Below are 19,039 nucleotides of genomic sequence, written 5' to 3' on the forward strand. Positions count from 1 at the left end.
TTCAGAGAGGACACAATGATTTGGGAGATAGAAACTAAACAGTCAACATTCTACTTTTAACTAATGGGAACTGTAGGTACTCGGCAAGTGGTAAGGATGAACAGTGACAAAAATGGCCTGATCAAGAGACTCCACAGCCAAATGCAAGCCCATTTTTTCTGATGCGTTACCTGTTATAATAAAATATATTGTCTCTTCGTCCATGTGGACCTGCCTCTCTCATATCCTTAGATCATGACAGCTATATTACTGCTACTACTAAAATGATAATTTTCTAAGGAAATTCGCACAACCATGAAAGAACCCATTCTATGTGCCACTATGAAATATGCTCTGTATTTTCATAACATACACAAAGATAGATGCTTCCAAACAGGAAGATCCACCATGGCTTTCTTTTTCCCATTATCATTTTGTACTCAACACTGTCTTCTGGGTGGTATAGCAGATATTATGCAAAACAGGTAAACCTGCAAAAGCCATAAATCTTTTTGAGAGATATTTCTTTATGGTCCCACTCCTGTGAAGTTAGTGACAAAACTCCCTGAAATCCTAATGGAACTAAGATCTTACCATTATGTATTTAAGTTAAGACATTTTAATTTAAAACTGTATCAGAAGATGAAGGTTGGGAGTGTGTTACAAAATGATTTCTACAGTATTTTAGAGAAGCAAGCTGTATAGTAGCCAGCAAATAACCTAATATACACTAAATTGCAGTGTATTTTCCTTACTAAATAGAACATTCTTTTCTGTAGGCTGTTCTTCTGATTTTAACCTTCTTCTAATTGAAAGTTAATGGACAATGTAAATTTGTAAGGTCTATCGTTCTATATAGAGAAATGTGTATATGAAATCCTGATTTGTCTACACTGCAGGTAAACATAGAAATTACTGCTATGTTGTATAGTAAATGGGGAGAAATCCAATTAGTGTTTGCCATTCTCATTTCTTATTCATATAGAACAGCAGGGTTACAGAGCAATGTTTCAATATCGCAATATTTCCTGGTTATTTCTGGGCTGTCTGCATTGCATTCTCCTAGTGCATTCATGTCTGACATAAAATGTATGCATGATGACAAGGTCTGCATGTGCAAAAACATGTAACTGAGAATGATCCATTATGTCACATCATCCACTAGCTTCTATTAAGCACAAGCATTATTAGGATGCTCAAAGAACATTAGCGTAATGCAGAATTGTTTGAGCAGTTTGGACTACAAACACACGCTGAAAAGGATAAAAGATTTTCTTAATGTTTATTTAATGATTTACTAAGATCTGTAAGTAGGAAAATACTTGTAGTAAAAAGTGAAGTATGAGATGTAATATTTTTCTGGATGCAAGCTTTACAGTTTTTTACTTTTTTTTTTTTGCTAGACTAAGATTAACAATATAGGATTTTTCTAATTGATTTTAAAATCCATTGTCTTAAGATTTAATTTTTCAATAAAAGTTTTGATCCAATTATTTTATAAAAACTCATATTCCTGTTTCAGGAGTTATTTAGTTTGCAAGATTTCATAAAGATTATAAACTAAACTTTTTAAAATAAGAATATCCTTTTAGGATTTTTTCTGTGTCCAAAGAATAAAATAAATAATTCTGTACCTCTGAAAGCAGAGCAGAGTTAACAATTCAGTTCATCCACTTTATTTCAATTAGGAACACAGTAGAGACCACATTCTCTTATTCCACAGTAATAAATTTTCTCCCTGTGAAAAGGCAATGAAGAAACGCACTAGTGATCATAAGCGTTCACCACCACGCAGTCAGGCTTCCCGGTGCCTACTTCTGGCTCTGCTGCTAACTTTCTGCGTTATCTTTTGACAAGTCACCTAAACTCTCTATTCCTCTGCTTATTCCTTTATTTCAAAAGCATTAGCATGGAACTTAATATTTTTAAAATGCTTTCAGATAATCAGAAAAAGAGTAATATACTAAAATGTTTTCACAGGAGTGAATTCTTCCTGCAGATGAACAACAGAGTGTATATCAGTGTTCTCCCCGCATAGCCAAATCACTCATTTTTTTCTTCCAGGCAACAGTTGCTGCTTTTGCTGCAAGCGAAGGCCATTCACACCCACGAGTGGTGGAGCTGCCAAAGACTGATGAAGGCCTGGGCTTTAATGTCATGGGAGGAAAGGAACAAAATTCACCTATTTATATTTCTCGCATCATTCCTGGAGGAGTGGCAGAAAGACATGGAGGGCTCAAACGGGGGGACCAGCTGCTTTCAGTTAATGGAGTGGTATGTGGAAATTTGATAGAGCTTTCATTTTCATCTGGATTTTCATTTTTCACAGCTGTTATAATACCATGATTTAAAATGCAGCCACATAAAACAAAAAGAATTAGCTCTGTGAGAGACCTCTATTGTGCATTTGTGGTGTAGTGAGGCAAAGCTGCATCGACAGCTTTGTGCCACTACAATTTCTGTTGTAGTGGAGTGCTTGAAGAGCTTAATTTCAAATCCGTACCACATGCTTAATTTCCAAGGAAGCTATGTCTTTGTAATTGATAATTCTGCAAATTCCTTTTACAGTAAAAGCATAATAACAGACTTTGTTGTCCTTGCACTTCATAGCTCCTGAGGCACACCGCCCGTTCCTAGCACAGTGATGCCTTAGTGGCACTTGTGTAGTCTTGTGGACTTCAGAGCCTTTGAACACATAAAATCAAAATAAATTTGGTAAGCACGTTTGGTGCTGATTTGCAATGGAAGGTGCATTCCAGATTTCTTTCAGTGACATTCATCCAGCTATGATATTTTTGTCAGAGAAATCAGCGGTACAAATGTGCACATACAGGGAGCATGTATTCTCAGTAAAAAGATACATTTTTTACATAGTTGTTTTTCATGTAAGTCAATACTTCAGGGTGGAGTGTTTTGCGGTAGTTTTGCTGTGAACGTCAATATGGAGGTAAAAATAAAAGGGCTGTTGGAATAGAGAGGAAAAGTAAGGCTCTGACTACATGATATGGGTCAAATTCTGCCTTTCATTTTGCTTTTTGTTCCCTTTTACAAGGGAATGTAAAGTACTGAGAAGGTAAGCATACTCATTCACATAACCCTACACTGCTCTTAATGAAAACATCATTTTTTTTAATGCAAAACCTCTCTCTAAACCTCCTATTTAAATGCACCAAAGGCACATAGGAGCAATTCCTGAATCCAGTCATAAATATAAGACTTTCCAACTTAAATTTCTTCTTTGTTGCAAGCCCATAAAGAGTGAAAAAAATGTTGTTTTCTACATGCTTTCATGTTGTCATCTGTTTCTCTCAGCAATTTCTCTTGAAACAAAGTATCAGTGCAACACTTCAGACAGACTTTTTACCACTTCTTCTATCAACCATCATGTTCTCAAAAGAGAAATAATTGGTCTGGAAGCTTGCTTACCCCAGTACACAATGAGAAAGAAAAGATACAAAACAAAACAAAGAAAACCCACTGAAAAGATTATTTAGTCTCAGTGGAAAAGGAAGTCAGCTGAACATTTAATGAAGTAAATTGCCTGAACTTCACTGATCGGAAGTAGATCAAATAATTTTGTTGTTGTTCACCGCTTCTTTCAACAGGTGAATAAAAAGGCAGGTAAAAAGAGTTCATAACCACTGACTGATGGATGGTTCTTGAAAAATCCTTTTACTGTCAACAGCATCTAACCAAATACTGGGGAAGAAAGTGGTGAACGTTCAGATGTCAAGATATATTGAATTTGACTCTGTTGTCACCCCTATTTCATGATACTCTCTTCAAAAAATTTGATTAATGTGCTCTAGAATATATATTAAGCTAATGTCGCAAAAAAACCACAATATAAAACTCCCAATTGCAACATGAGAATGTTGATTCAGAGATGCAACAGAAATATTTTTGTGTTCGGAGTCTAAACAACAGGATTTGAAGTTTGAATTGCAATTGCTTACTTGAAATAATGCCTATGAGCCAATATTCATAAACCAATCTTGGGCTGAATTAAGCCCATACAATATAATACATAAAAAGGCAAAAATTATAGAAGCGGTAATTTGTTTGCAGACAGCTTCAGACAGGAGGAAAAAGGTCTAAATTTAACATTGTTCACTGGGACTAGTTCACTCTGTGCTTCTCTTAATTTAGCTGGAGAAAAGCAAATAATATACAGTATGTACAATACAACAGACGGCTCAGCAGTGGAACATGAAATGAAAATGAAATATCTGTAACTTGTTTGTGCTCAGCAGTTGGTGGTTATCCAACTTTATAATTATCAACATAAAATTAGAGCGGTGTGTTCAGAATCCAGATTCGTTATCCCAGCATGACTGGGATGACTGTTCCTTGAGCTGTTTCACTGGATGTTAAAAAAAGTGTTTTCTCATTATGCTGGGGATTTTGTTACACACTTTTGTCCCACACCCCCTAAAAGTAAAGGAAATTGAAAGCAGTAAGCGCTGCAGATGGCTCAGCAAAAGCACTTGCTGGTGGCTGTTCATATCTGGCAAAGATTCTGTGTTTGTCAGATACCTGGTGTGAGTCAGATACAGAAGGGGATTCAAAATAGATTTATAATGGCTAATTTGTCACCCAAGCATTTGTTTACATATACCTAATAGAAATATTGTCCTCAGTTTCTCAACTTGTGGGGTAACAGTCAGATTCTCTTTTTTGTCTGCAAGAGAGTGGGATTTTTTTCTCTTATATTTATGACAAGTCTGTGAACCTGGAGACAGTAATGGTTGGTGTTTCCCCACACCATATCTGCAGTTCTTTCACCTGTTCTTGTCTCTACAGTATTTTGCATCCTTCTTTTTGATGCAATCTCCCAATGCAATAATGGAAATAAAGGCATAAGTATATATAAATATATGTAATAAAAAAATGCATATTAAATAACGATATACATGCCGAAGCAAATTTATTAAATCCCATGTTTGGTGGGCGGTTCTAAAGTAACATGAGTGTGTCAGATCCTCGCAATGTCCCCAGCCAGTATAACCCAGTCAGCAAAATCCCTTGTACAAACATGACCGATACCAGCAGGAGTCCCTCGCCAGCACAGCCTCAGAGGTTTGCAGAGGCGGAAGAATTCAATCAGCAAAACAACCTCCTTCGCTGGAGGAGCTCTTTTCCCTACTCCAAGGGGCTCTGCTATTTCAGTTGTGCAGCTACTGCTATGCAGGTGAAGCATTTGTAATGCCTTGGAAATATGAGTGCAAGCAGCAACGAAGACATTAAGAGCAAGTATAGCAATCGTATTAATAGCAGCTGAAGACTGTAGTTGTTAAGACCTGAGTCAGGTATGTTTGGAGAGTAGGATTCATTTTTAGCAGCACTATCTTTTACTTTGCCTTTGTTATTTTCCCCTCTTTGCTTATGGTTCAGAGTTTTAGGCTTAATTCTGTATCACTACTGTTCGAGTCGATGGGAGTTTTCCGTTGACCTGGATAGCAACAAAGTCAAACCCTTCATTTCTAATTAGAAAATACTGGCTGTAAACTGGAAGAACAAGGCCGGAGGCAAATGGGAAAGAAAACAGGCAATCATGAATTAAATCCAGTTTACTAAGTTGTATGAAGTATTAAAGTACACCATCTTGTTACTCCCCTACAGAACAGATACAATCACAATTGCTTATTGGTGTCAGTTAGAACATCCAACTCTTTGAAAGCAAATGAATATTTTAGCTACTTCATGTAGCTTGGGCAATTACAATTTTTGTTCATAGCCTGTTCTAAGTTCATACTGTTCCGCAGCAAAACTAATTACGACAACACTGAATACACTGCCATTTCCTCTGGATGTCCGTGCCACGTCATACTGACCACAATTCACAAGCAAAAAATGAAATAGAAAACAATGCCAAATTTTATACAGTACCTCTTAAGGTGAGAACTCTGTTTACAAAAGCCAGTATCAAAGCCAGTCACAAAGCAATGAGTTATAAAAGATAGTTACAGTATTTGTTAGGTATGATTGCCTATTCTAACATTGAGGAGTTATGGGATAGGGGACTTGGAGAAGAGGTTTTAATTTGTATCTGTGATCTGTTCATTAAAGCAATTTCATAAAACACCCTGTGCATCTGTAGCTGTTGATTTTAGCTCTGGAGCATTAGACACATTCACTGTTTCTTATGCAACAACAATTTCCTCTTTTTCAAATATTTGTAAGGAAACACTTTTTTTCTCCAAATTACTTTTGGGTAGCCGTGCTTGTTCAGCAGATTTATCCCAATCACAATTTCTAACAAATCTGGTCATCACGGATCATGAGTTTTCTTTAAGATCTTTGAATAGGAGACCTACTGGAGGAATTTCATAAACATACAGTTCAAAAACAAAAAGTCATTTATTTCAACAATAGAATGTATGTTTACTTCAAGGTTTTCTCTGTTTCTGGTAATCATTTCAGCACCTGAAATGACATTCATTATTTCTCTAATGTGCATTAATATTTTCAAAGCATCTTAACATTTCTGTAGAAACTCTTGAGTCCAGTCAGTTGACCCAGACAGGAAATAATTATTTGTGTTGATATCTTGAAGGATATTTAACAGAAGGAAGATAAATAGCAAGGCAATAAGCTTGAATTGTGTTGTTTATATTATTTATGTAGAAGTGTATTGTGTCTGCTTTTTGAAACTTTTAAATCATTATTTCTAGCTCATAGTGTGCCACAGCAGAAGTAATTCTTATTCACTGTTCTTGCAATGCTACTCAGTCAAATAGGAGAGATGAAAATAGAAAGAATTTTCTTCTGACAGTTGCTATAACGATGCTAAGTTATTCTTTTAGCATGAATTGAACTTCAAATATTTTGAATGCTGCTGCTTCTCTTTGGAAGCCTACGGGTATAGTTTCATTTTAAATTGCATGGTATACATAAGAGTTTTAAACCACAGCATGTAGTAAAACTTGAGTTATTTTATGTGGGAAGAAAATTACTTATTTTCAAATGGTCTAAAATCCCTGTGAAGATCTCAGGTGTGCAGGCTTTTTTCTTCTGTGCAGAGATACTTTTGTTTGTTGGAATATAGCCTACAACACACATGTGCAATCATACACCATTAGAAAATTTCTTCCTTTCTCTTAAGGTGTGGAACAATCCACATGCCTGAAAAGTACTCTGGTCAGTCCACTTAATGGTAGAAATTAAATACTCTTTTCACAGCCAAGTCACCTCCCCCTTTTGGAAATTTACTGTTTCAAACAATGCTAGCACAGAAATCAGAGCTTGAGCCCCTTTGGGAATACTTCTGATTTAACAGCAGATATCATCTTACTATAAGACATTTTGCAGAAAAGGAGGGAAAATATATATTCCTTCAGCAAGAACTTGCAATGTTTCAGTTGTTAGTGTTTGATTGCTTACAATAAACCAGGTAACGACTAGTTTATTTCCAATAGAGAACCCATGTCACATAAATGTTAACTGTGTGAGCAATGCCATTAACGCGGGTTGTCCCCGGGAGCAGCGGGCACACTCCTTCGCCTGCAGCTCAGCGACTGCTTCATCACCACATGTCGTTCCCTGCGGGATCCAAACAGAGCCGGGGCGTAAGAAAGGAACTGCCATTTCAAACTTGCAATTTCTTCATTTCTTACCCACATTTAAATAGGATTTTATTTTTGTACCTTGCAAACAGTTCATTTGGGTTTTTACTGAGGCGTTTGGGGTTTTTTTAACATTGTTTTTGTTTGCATAAAGCTCATTGAGTATTTCCCCTCCTTTTCACACAGATCAGAAATCAGGTTTGTAGTGCAACCTAAAACAGATTAGGGTTGTTTAAAATAAGAAGATGAATGCATACCCAGCAGCGCATAGATCTTACTTAACGCTTTCCCTTGATGGCCCCTTGAAAAATGTAAGGTGCAGAGACTTGCTAAAACCCCGACAGCCTTTCCGTGTGAAAAAAGGGGACAGAGCTGTAGGTCGAAGCAGCTTTACCATTATTAAATCTGTTCTCCCTGCTCCCAGAGCGTGGAAGGAGAACACCACGAGAAGGCGGTGGAGCTGCTGAAGGCGGCCAAGGACAGCGTCAAGCTGGTGGTACGCTACACTCCCAAGGTGCTGGAGGAGATGGAGGCTCGCTTCGAAAAACTGAGGACAGCCCGGCGCCGGCAACAGCAGCAATTGCTCATTCAGCAGCAGCAACAGCAGCAAACCACACAGCAAAACCATATGTCGTAGGTGAGAGGATTCAGTGGTCTTCCCTAAAGCCCCCTGACGGCACCCTGCCTGGGCCAGCAGCTCCCCGGGACCCAGGGGTCCGTCGGGACGGGGCTGGAGAGCGGCCCCGCTGCCGTGTGGCTGGGTTGGGGGCTGACGGCCCCGGGGGGTGACGTGGGGTCCTGGGCCGTGGGCAGGGAGAGGGGAGTCCGGGGACGGGGGGTTCAGGGACCGGCAGGGCCCCAGCAAGGCCATACTGCAGGGAGGATGATCGGAGCTCATTCTTTAGTACATCTCCGCACGGACTGTCCCGGTAAAAATGCATTTTGAAAAGAAGTGAAAAGCCATAACAAACTCTGGAGCCAATTTCCAGCTAATAACCCCGAGATCAATAGCCACTAGGCAACCCTGGCTTACCTGCAAGCAAGACTGTGTAAAAGTCTGTTGTTCCTGGGAACGTTTTTTAATTAAAAAACAGAGCATCTGGGACAAGTAAGAATATGCTACCAGATTTAGACAGAGTTTAATGTATTTTCAACTAGCCTGTTACCGCTCTGCAACAAAACATCAGGATCTGCTGCTGGTACATGAAGAAAAGTCTTCCTAGTCCCTTCCCTGCTATAGGGAACCCAAACATCGCTCTGTGGTTACTCCGCAGAGAACATACAAGTGCTTACTTCTCATCTCCAGTTTGGTAGGAAGTATTTCATTCGCTCTTGACTGACATTCAATATTACAGTAGCTTCCGAGAGGCTTACAAGTTTCCCGGTGCAGTCAAAACACATGACCTGAGGTACAGAGATTCTCCCTATATGCAGTTTTTCTGAAGTCAGTGAGAGTTTGTGACATAAATACATTTATAGATACGCTCCATTTGCCCAAACGAAATCAAGTAGGAAGCACGTCGCAATGACTTACATCCCAATCCTCCACATCTCATACCAGCTGTTCCCAAAACAGGGTGTTTGTACCAGTGAGAATCTACAAGTGACTCAGAAAGTCCCCAGATGGTCAGAAACTGAAGCTCCCAGTGATGGTTTCATCGTTATTAATGTTAACACTGTCCTGTGTTGATATTTAGGGGAAAACACCCACCTTGTAGACCCCCTGTCCTGTGACCACCAGAATTCCAGCTTTGTTGATGCAAACAAAGGCTGTGAGTGGGATCTAAATCCCACTCAGGGCTTCAACTCGGGCAGGAGGTATAAACAGTAGTATTTCATGAAGGTAAGTTTTAAGTTTCTGTGTAAAATAGGGCCATTGCGGGAGATGAACGTGCAAATGGCACAGTCTCATGGGAATTTTGTCATTTTTGTAAGTTACCTAAATCTTTTCATTAGCAAATAAGGTATTTTTACTGATTTTAAATTTTTCTTCAAACTGAAAGGGAAGAAAGCGGGCAGAGGCAGCCGGCAACTTAATTCCTCAGTTCCTTGTGCTTGCTCTGAGAAATGTGTTTCTTTAATTCTAGGTTATTCTCAAGAAAAAAAAAGCCTCGATCAAGAGTTCAGTAATCAAGCAACCAGAGGTGTACTTCAGTATTCCAGCAAAAGGAAACAACTACGGGAACACAAAACAGAATTCATCTGGAGAATGTGCAATACAAGAATAATGTAAAGACAGCCATAGGGAGGGTACCTTCACGATAAAGCTTTTCAGCACGCGGCAGTCACAGATACATAGTACTTCTGTGACTCTGTTCCTAATGAGAACAGCATGATAGGTAAACCCTATGAAACAAAGAAGTCCAGGGCTTCCAAATAATTCTGTTTGATCTAATCTTGCACTCCTTACTGTGGCAAATTGGCCAGTTGGCTTTCTGTAGTCACTGAAAGTTTTTTTTTTTAAGGAGATCAAGATTGGCTGCTTTGGGGGACAGAATCTTTCTCTACAGTTATCTCCAGAAATGAACAACTACATCAGTTCGAAATTTTGCCACAGACATCAAACTCATACATCATGCTTCATAGCCACTTTGTACTATATATTGTAGAGCTGTTTTAACCTAACTTCCTGTTTATAATTTTCAATTTTCCCTCTGGAAATAGCAATTTACTATATTTATAAAGTATTCCATTTGTAGAAGCAATTGGCTTTTTACTCTTGGTGTTTCCATATATTTTATTATGCATCAGAGTGAGAAAGTTTTAGGTCAATTTTAATTTTATTAGTAGTAAAGTTAGGGAGCCCTAGAACTGTATTTTTAAATGTAGGTATTGCTTGTATCTATTATAGTTACTATTCAGAAATCTATAACTGGATATATTATATATTTATTCCATAAAATATATATTGTCTGAATGTACCTGTTAGAGAAATAGGGTCTTTGCTTAGCATGTATTGCAAATGTAGTAAGCTAATGTTAGCAAAAGACCAGGCTTTGTTTGGCAGATATTATGTGATAGCATAATCTCAGCTTTTCTGTATTCTTTACTTTATTTTCCAGTCTAATGTTAATATATTTTAGAGAGGAGGAAGTACAAGTTGTTTCTTTTAGGACTCGCACATTGTCATTTAAATCAATTTGAAGTTAGAGTTGACTTTTTTTTTTTTAATCAAACCAAATTGGAATGTGCAAACAAAATATATAACTAAGTTCTTAAGTTTACATGTCTGCTTTTCCAAAGAAAATAGTCAAAGCTGGAAGGCAATGTCATCTACTTTGAAGAAAATAAGAAAGTGGAACCCCCAAATTCTAAAAAAATAAATCATTTTCAGCATGCCTTCTATGCTTCATTAGAAAAGACTGGGGGAGAAAAGGAGCTTAGGGGAGAACCCTCGCATGTTGAAAACTCCAGCTGATGTCAGTGTAAGTTTAGTAACGTGAGGAATGTAGAAATGGTCTGAACCAGTGTTCTGGTTGTGCATTGGAACAAAGTCAGAAACAATTAATATTATGAAGGATCTATTCTCAGAGAGAAGCAAAGCAAAAGAGGGGGAAATGGCAGCATCATAGCATATGTTAGAAACCAAATGCAGGCTAGCCAACAGTCTTCACAGGGTTTGATCAGTGTAAGTAGCCATGGAAAGGGAATTACTGCATTTTTAAAACCAAACAGCATGAATTCATCCAGAGAAGCCTCATTTTATACAGAGAAGCAATTCTATCCAGTGGTCATTGGTGACAATATCAATTAAGACAGTGGAGTTTGAGAACTAGCAGAATTAAAGATGAAATATATTGTATTGTGCTCTGCACGGTGTCTTTTTATACTTAATAAAATTGTATGTACCTATTTTAAAACTGTATTCTCAAACAGACACTGCTATTAATATTGACAGTATATAAATTGTTATTATGACTGCATATAACTGTTCTGTATCTCATCAGTATGATTTGAATTACACCGATAGCTGCATTTTCAGAGACCAAGTATTCAGATTTAGTCAGCCCACTGTACTGCAGTTTTCCCAACTGCCTCTCCACCTCCTCTCCTCCTCTTCCTCAAAAAATTTAGATTTGATGGAGTGGAATGTGCTGATTAATAAATTTCAATAATAGAATGTCATTCATATAGAGAAGCATATCGAATTCATTTTCATATATTATTATTCAATAAATTATTTATACACACTAAAATTACCATTCTAGTCTTTGCCAACATTTAACAATAAGATGAAAGAAAAATATAAGTAAAATACAACTGTCAATGAATTTGAAGTGGAAGCAGGAGGAAATAAGGGTCACTTTTCATGCCCCTTCTGATCAATAAAACATATAGCCACTTAATCACAGAATAATCTGTGTCCCTAAACCTATCGTCTGCATTTAGTTGTAGACCATCTTTTCATTTGTGATTTAAATGTCTTTGGTCCTGATGCAATAAGGCACTTCCACACATTGCTGAATTAGGACCCAAAACAAGTGCAGGGAGGACAACGCTTTCCACGTGCAGGTTTGCAGGTACTTGTGAATCGTATTTTAACTGATTGGTCTCCTGGCATTTGCTGTTTCACTACACTGAATTGATATTCCTTCAGTCAGCTTAGTGAGTTTTATTGCTCACATTTACCCTTGGGGCTCCCTCATGTTCCTCTGCACTGGCAGCAAACTGAGGTCGGAGATCCAACAAGTCTTTTCTGGCTCTTTATTACAATAACCAAAGGGGTGCCGTATGATTTTTACAAGCTCTCGCATCATGTTCACTTATGCCAAAGATCCAGATGTAAGATCTAATAATAAGAGATTCAGGGTTGGTGGCATTTACTTACTGAAGTTGATGGATCTGCTGTGCTAGCCATAGTTTTTCTGTTTGTGACATCTGATCCCACTGGCACTTTATAGGGGGTTGAAGGATTTCATAGCCCTCAATAAAGTGAAAAGCTCACCAGGTTGCATTTTCCCCTTTTCCTTCTGCAGTGACAAATTATAGATGAAAGGTCAACGAATGCCCATGAGTGGAAGAAATCACATAAAAATCTACCTGCCGTTCCCTAGTGAATAATACTGCAGACCACTTTGTCCTATACATCGTACCTTTTATATGTATTTATCACAGCCAAGCTTCCAATCTGACTTAGGAACCTTTGGGAACTCTTGCAGAAGGCACAAAACTATATGCCACGTTTGCAGGAGAAGAAACTATTCCTCTACTAAATTTAGAGATTTTAGAGTTCTAAATGAAATTAGGATCTCATGAGCAAACAAAGTTCCTAGAACAAAAAAAATGCTAAAGAAGAAGGGTGGTTTTGCCTGTGTTTGAAATAATACAGGGTTTTAAGCATAATTTCAGCTTTTAAAGTAATTATGCTCATAGTTGTATGTTATTACAGGAGGAGAAACTGTTTCAGAAAGGAGCAATTCTTTCTGAATCTTTCTGAAAATGGCTTAATAAAAGAAAACTGACCAAACAATCTCCTAACGCAGAACTCTGTCTAGAAGAGCTAAGGGGATCCTCCCATATATAAGCAGAGGATTATCAGCTAGATGTACCGTCCTGCAGAAGCACTAGTGAGACCATTTCCATATCCAGCATTCAATAAAACAAAACCGTTTCAAACCCAGAGGGTATTTGGGGACAATTTGCAAGAATGTGCTGCCTGCTGCGATACGTGTCAGATGAGAAATAGAGCCCGTTATGCTTGTCCATGAGAAGGTCAGGACGAATTAGGGATGTGTTCAAACAGTCTTGCAAGCAGACGCAGGCTCACCCTGCCTGTCCATGAAGCGAACGCAGTCTTGCGCTCTGAACCAGCAAAAAGATTTAGATATATGTTTGATTCATTGCCTCTGCCTTCAGCTGTCTAAAAGCAAGCTGCAGAGCTTACGCTGATTGTTTCCATGGTCAACAGAGAGTTAGAAGCATCCCTTGAATGCGATTCATTCCACCTGTCTCTGACATCTATCTTAAGAGGATACGGCATCCCATAAAAGGGTTTGTAAGCAGAGCCACTGACTAAACAGCCTAAATCACTAGCTTGAAGTAAGTAATGTCTTTTGGGGTTTTTTGCTGCTTCACTCATACACAGCTTCCTAATAAATAAATAAACACCGAGCCCCTAGTGTTTGAATTCCCTAGTCTAAAACCTGTAGACGCGTAGCTCAGATGACTAATAGGCCTTACACGTGATCTGGTTTGTAAGGACGTTCCTGTTGCTACAGATGCCTGTTCTGAAACAAGAACTTCAAGAGCTCAGCACAGGTATCATTAGCAAAATGCTTTGGTTGTGGTATATCCAGGAGCAGACTGCAACAAGCTTCGGTCTGTGAATGCTAATAGCAGGAGTCTGTACTGCCAGCTGTAACACTGGGCTAGTGTGTGTGCATTTTACCATACCAAAAAAACATTTGCTTTTGATTTTTGGTTACAAACAGGGATGCACAAAAATTAAAGCCATCAAACTTCCAACATAGGAATTTGTGATACCAGAAGTTATAGCAAAACTTGAGCAGTTCTGAAATCTAGAAGCCTGCAGCTATCTAGGATTAAGTAAAAAGATTACAAAAGCAGATGTCTATAAGAAACAGCCAAAATCCACAAGAAAAAAAAAATCCCATAGGGATTTAATTTCCAATCTGCTTTTAATTTACTTTCTTATAGTTAGTTTCACTCTTATCAACTCATCTGACCAAAAGGGAAGCATATGATTCAGCAATTGCACTTACTTTTACCAAAACCATAAAGAGCTGAGAGGGTAGATGAATACCTCTTCCCTTCCTTCCTCTCTCTGAGGCTTGGATGAAGCTGGGTTTTGTCTGCAAAAAGGTGACACCCAAACACGTCCCAGTGCTACAGAGAGTTTCTTCATTACTCATATTACAGTTCCTCCCCACCAGCAATTCTCAATATGTTTCCTCAAAGTGGGCATGTTTTATAGACCCACAAATGCATGTTTATTTCAAGGAAAACTTGATGTTAAGCCTGAAGCCGTAAAACTTGTCCAACCTTTTCATTGTGACATCCCAAACCAGACCAATTATTGCACTTGTAATAATCCAGCTGGGAGCCTGGGATTGGCTTGTAAACTGGTCCAATTAAAAACTGTATCCCAGGAGTCACTTCTCTAACATTTCTGTTGAAATGAAAGATATGTGAAAGGCAAACACAAAGTATAACTTCTGAAGTACAGAGAGTAGCCAGTGCAGTGTTACAGAAAGGGGAAAATACTTAGGATTTTCCACACATGCATGAAAACTTCTCCAGGAATATAGAATAATATTTTTCAACAAGTTACTTTTCTATGTTGGGAGGACAAGCCACTTCTCTGGTAGCAGGTTTGGGTAAGAATAAGGCAAGATGCCTAGCTAAAACGAGAAACGGCATGGGAAGAATCCTGGGTGTGTTACGGTAGCCATGAACAATTTGGTGGCTAAGGGTGGGTCCACCTCAGGTGAGAGTAACTCAAAGATACTTCTCCCACTCATCTCTCTCCTATCCCAAGTCTACTCGTACCCAATCCCCCATATCCATTAGCTGCCCTCTCATGGCCACCACAGTCAGCTGTCTTGCTTCCCCCACACAAAATAATTTAACTACCCATGAGGAATATGGGGGGGACAGACGTTGAGGGGGTAGAAAAATGGTAGATAAAACTTGAAAAATAATAATTGTCAGGGTATACTGAGAACGTCCCCGCTTTCCTGTGTCAGCTCCTTTTCAGCAGGTGATAATTTTTACCTTCATTTAGTTCCCTGCTGACAAAGCATTATATGCCATGGCACTGATTGTGAGCAGCCATCCACTCTCCTCTGGCTGAAACAACAGCTCCTTCTCTGGAACCAGTGGACATCTAGACCTGCTGGAATGCGTGACACGGTGAATTCACACACATGCAGTAGGTCAGGGTTCCGTGCACACACTGACCGTCTGAGCTGTACAGGTGAAGAAGATCCAGCATGTCTGGCACACAGACCCATGTCTGTCTGGGATTTCGGAGATCAAATGTGGAACGAACCCCTGGTGATATCCTAACATAGAGCTAGAGCCTGCGGCCGTCGAGTCTGGAAGTGTTTGTGTTACAGAAAGACATTCAGGAACCAATGTTTCATTTGTTTCAAAACTCTATTTCAAAGTAAGTTTTCAACAATAAGCAATGAGAAACCAAGAGCCTTTCTTAAACTCTTAAGGACCAAATGTGCAGAGGACTATTAATTTCTCTACTAATTTTATGCTTCAGGTGCAGCACTTACACCAGCACCACCTTTCCACCCTCGGGTTTGTGCATGTTGGGCTCCTCTTGTCTGCAGCCTTGAGAAAGAACCGTTTACCACTGGGTCTTAGTAGCCCTAAAGGAAAACATAAACTTGACTGCTTACAGGCAGGGCACTTAAGCATCAATTAACTCAGACTAGGTCTAGTGCTAACTAGGTCTTTCGTAGCAATATTTGTCTCCACTGTTTTGTATTGCACCGAACAGACAATTTCAATAATTTGTTCCAAAACATGTTAGATTTCTTTCCTCTGTATACGCAGCACCTTTACAGCTCAGTGGTACGAATAAATCTCAGCTGGGCAGAGGCATCGCACAGCTCTCAGCTGAATATCCGCGCTGAGGGAGACGCCTGGTGTAAAGCGATGCTCATCGCAGCTTCAGCTGCTCGTTCCAGTCTCTGCTGCGGAGTTCTTTTTCTGCTAGCAGTCAACAGCAGATACGCACAGAGGTACGCAACACTCGTTCGGCCTATTTCTACACATTTTACAGTGAATGGAAAGTTCAAAAAAGGCTCCATTTAACATGTGTGATAATCCCACATGAGTGAACGCTCTATGTGCTAAGAATGGGAAATAGCAACAGGATAACAGCAATAAAAGCAATAGTCTTACCTGGGCAAGAATTCTATGGTTAATGTAAATATTGTTTAATATGATTAGTGGACTGCACACACTCAGGGTCTGATCATACTACACCTACTGTTGGTGCTGTTGAAGATTATACGTGTGCTGATGAAAAAATTACACGAAGCACCCTTAGGCGAGTGTATCGCCTGCGTTGAAGTAAATGAAACATGAAGCACATGTCGTTGTGCCTTGCTGAAGGGAGCCGTGTGAACCAGGTGCAGTAACAATTTGATGCAAGTCATGAATCTCACACTCCAGCAGCTGCTCTGCTTTCGGGGGGGGACTTGCCAAAGGTAGTCATCAAACTGGGTTTCCCTTGTAGCTGTGATTTTCTCAAAGATGCCAACACTCTGTACCACTGCCTGGCACTACCTTCCTCAGAGCGGCACCCAAAGTGTACCTATTAGATCCAAGTGTACCTATAGACTAAGCTGGAGAGGCATTTTATTTCTCCCCTTCTAGACACTCTGTAATATTTTCCTCTTTCTCCCCAAACTCTAACCAAGGCTTTGGTATTTAGCTTAAATATGCAGGTATTTGAAACTTTTCCTTTTTTTCAGTAGGGAAAACAAACGAGGAGCTACAGCTTGTACACCACAGCTTGTCTTCTCAGGCAGCGTCCTCCCTGAAAGACCTGGGAGAAGACAATACCCAAGAAGCACACAGCTTGACAAATCCAGGAAGCCTCAGAAAACTGGCACCAGTGCTTGAAAGAGAAAAGAACATTGCCAGAGGAAGGCAGCCAGGAAGATAAAACAGTCCTACCTCAGGCAAGCTCCAGTGGTAAAGTCCAGGCACTGACAACTTTCACATTTTTTCCCATGAAATATAAGGTGCAAAGACACCTGGGAGGGAGGCAAGGGCCAGATCTCCTGTTCAGTCTTCATGTTCTGAGTACGGAACTTAACAGCAGCCCAAATTCTCCAGTTCTGTTAGAAAGCAACTTACTCTGGTAAGAGTTACAACCCTGGACAAAGAGGTAAAACGAGACTCAGCCTGGAATTGGCTGCTGTGACTGCATAACTGTTTGCCAAATTTAAAGTCAAAGACCTTAAGGCTAAGTAAGGCCAAAAACATATTTTGACAAAACGTATGTTGATTGCTTGAAAGCTTCAAATAATAATCTCCTGACATCTGTAAACAAGTCTTCCACTGACTCTGGTGCAGCTGAGATTTGGCTTCTTCCCTGTGTCCCTGACTAAATCTAGGATGATTAGCTTAAATCTGAGTGGAACAAGGATGTAAGAAATAAGTCGGTGGCTCTAATGGAAGTGCAAGTGATTTTCATGAGATACTGAAGAGTTTCCAGCCAGATTCTTTGCTGAACTAATGAACCCTTGGCAGCTACCCGCATAACAATTAGTGCACCTCCAAAGCATGATTTAGAAGCAGTCATCTTGCCTTCAGTAAACTATTCAGCTCAGCTACTCAGGAGTAATACTGATCTGGTTTACTAAGGAGATGAGTGCAATCTTAAAGCAAATTTGCTCTGCAAGCCAAGAGTCAAAGAATGACAATCTTCAAAGCTGGAGAAAAAAACAGGAGGAAAAAAAGAATAGTTCCAAATGTCAAATCAGATGAAGACTTGACAGATTTCTCTGACTGTAAAAGTAACTGTTGAAGTGGCTGAAGTGACTCAGGAGTCACCTGACATTATTTTTTTCAGAGGCCAGTGTCAGTGAAGGAATGTCATGCAAGATATTTTGTTACATAGCTTTGGTTTAACAGCAATTTAGGATTTATTAATATTTTTGAGATAGATCACAAGGTTAAGTTGTATAATTTTAACAGTACTTAATCATCAGCATATTTAACAGAGTGATTCGATGGAATTTATTACAATCAAATTTGCAGCTTAGTTAAAGATTCGAAAATGGCAAGGATCACCCAAAACTTACAGCAGGGTTGTACACAGTAGGAGGTTAAGTCAAATCACACACACGCACAGACAGATAAAACAGTTCTGGACCACACAGATGGACAAAATAGCTCTGAACCAAACTGCAAATGCATGCACACATCCAGATAAAACAGTTCTGAACCAAGTTTTACACACAGGTGCACACAGAGGTTAACCTATGATTAAAATTTCCCTTTCATGAGTTTCATGAATTACTCACTTCTGTGCGCCAGCATTCAGCAACAGGCAGTCAGTGAACCTTGTGAAATCACTCCTTTAAGTCCTCCCAAACCCACCCATGGACGGTCTCTCAACCCTCACAACATCTGGCCCCAGAGGTGTCCCAGCTCAGCGGGTGACACGGGGTGACACAGCCCACCGCAGTCCCAGAGACCCAAGGGTCTCACCTTGGATCGCTATTCGTAGGGTCTCAAGATCATTGGCTTCGGTCATGATTTTATTTACATTCTGGCCACAGTTCCTGCTCAGCCATTCTGATATGAAATTCAAGCAGCAGAAGACCCAGCTGTGGCCAGCCCCAGGCTTCTGCGCTCCCAACCGAAATCACAGCCCAAAGGGAGTTTTTCCCAAAGCGTGCACAGCTTCTCCTGAAATATCAGAGTGGTCGTGATGTACCATTCCGGCAGCAGATTGCCCAGGTGTGGCCAGAGTGTCTGATGCCCAAGTCACTGCACTTGTA

At 39.6% G+C, this 19,039-nt stretch overlaps 1 protein-coding gene across 3 annotated transcripts in view; it reads left to right on the plus strand.

The window, feature by feature from the left end:
- Nucleotides 1–13,031, plus strand: part of LIN7A (lin-7 homolog A, crumbs cell polarity complex component) — a 98,182-nt gene extending 85,151 nt beyond the window's left edge. For 2 of the 3 annotated variants that reach the window (XM_075057989.1, XM_075057988.1), the window contains exons 4-6: nucleotides 2,044–2,253; nucleotides 7,969–8,177; nucleotides 9,632–13,031. In XM_075057989.1, coding sequence (XP_074914090.1) covers nucleotides 2,044–2,253; nucleotides 7,969–8,177; nucleotides 9,632–9,674 — 462 coding nt within the window. In that variant the 3' untranslated portion in view covers nucleotides 9,675–13,031. Of the gene's footprint in view, nucleotides 1–2,043; nucleotides 2,254–7,968; nucleotides 8,182–9,631 lie in introns of all 3 variants that reach the window. The other variant, XM_075057991.1, reaches the window with a different exon arrangement.
- Nucleotides 13,032–19,039: the final 6,008 nt, after the last annotated feature.

Source organism: Buteo buteo, chromosome 26 (assembly GCF_964188355.1).
Source record: "Buteo buteo chromosome 26, bButBut1.hap1.1, whole genome shotgun sequence".
NCBI classification, from domain to species: Eukaryota; Metazoa; Chordata; class Aves; order Accipitriformes; family Accipitridae; genus Buteo; species Buteo buteo.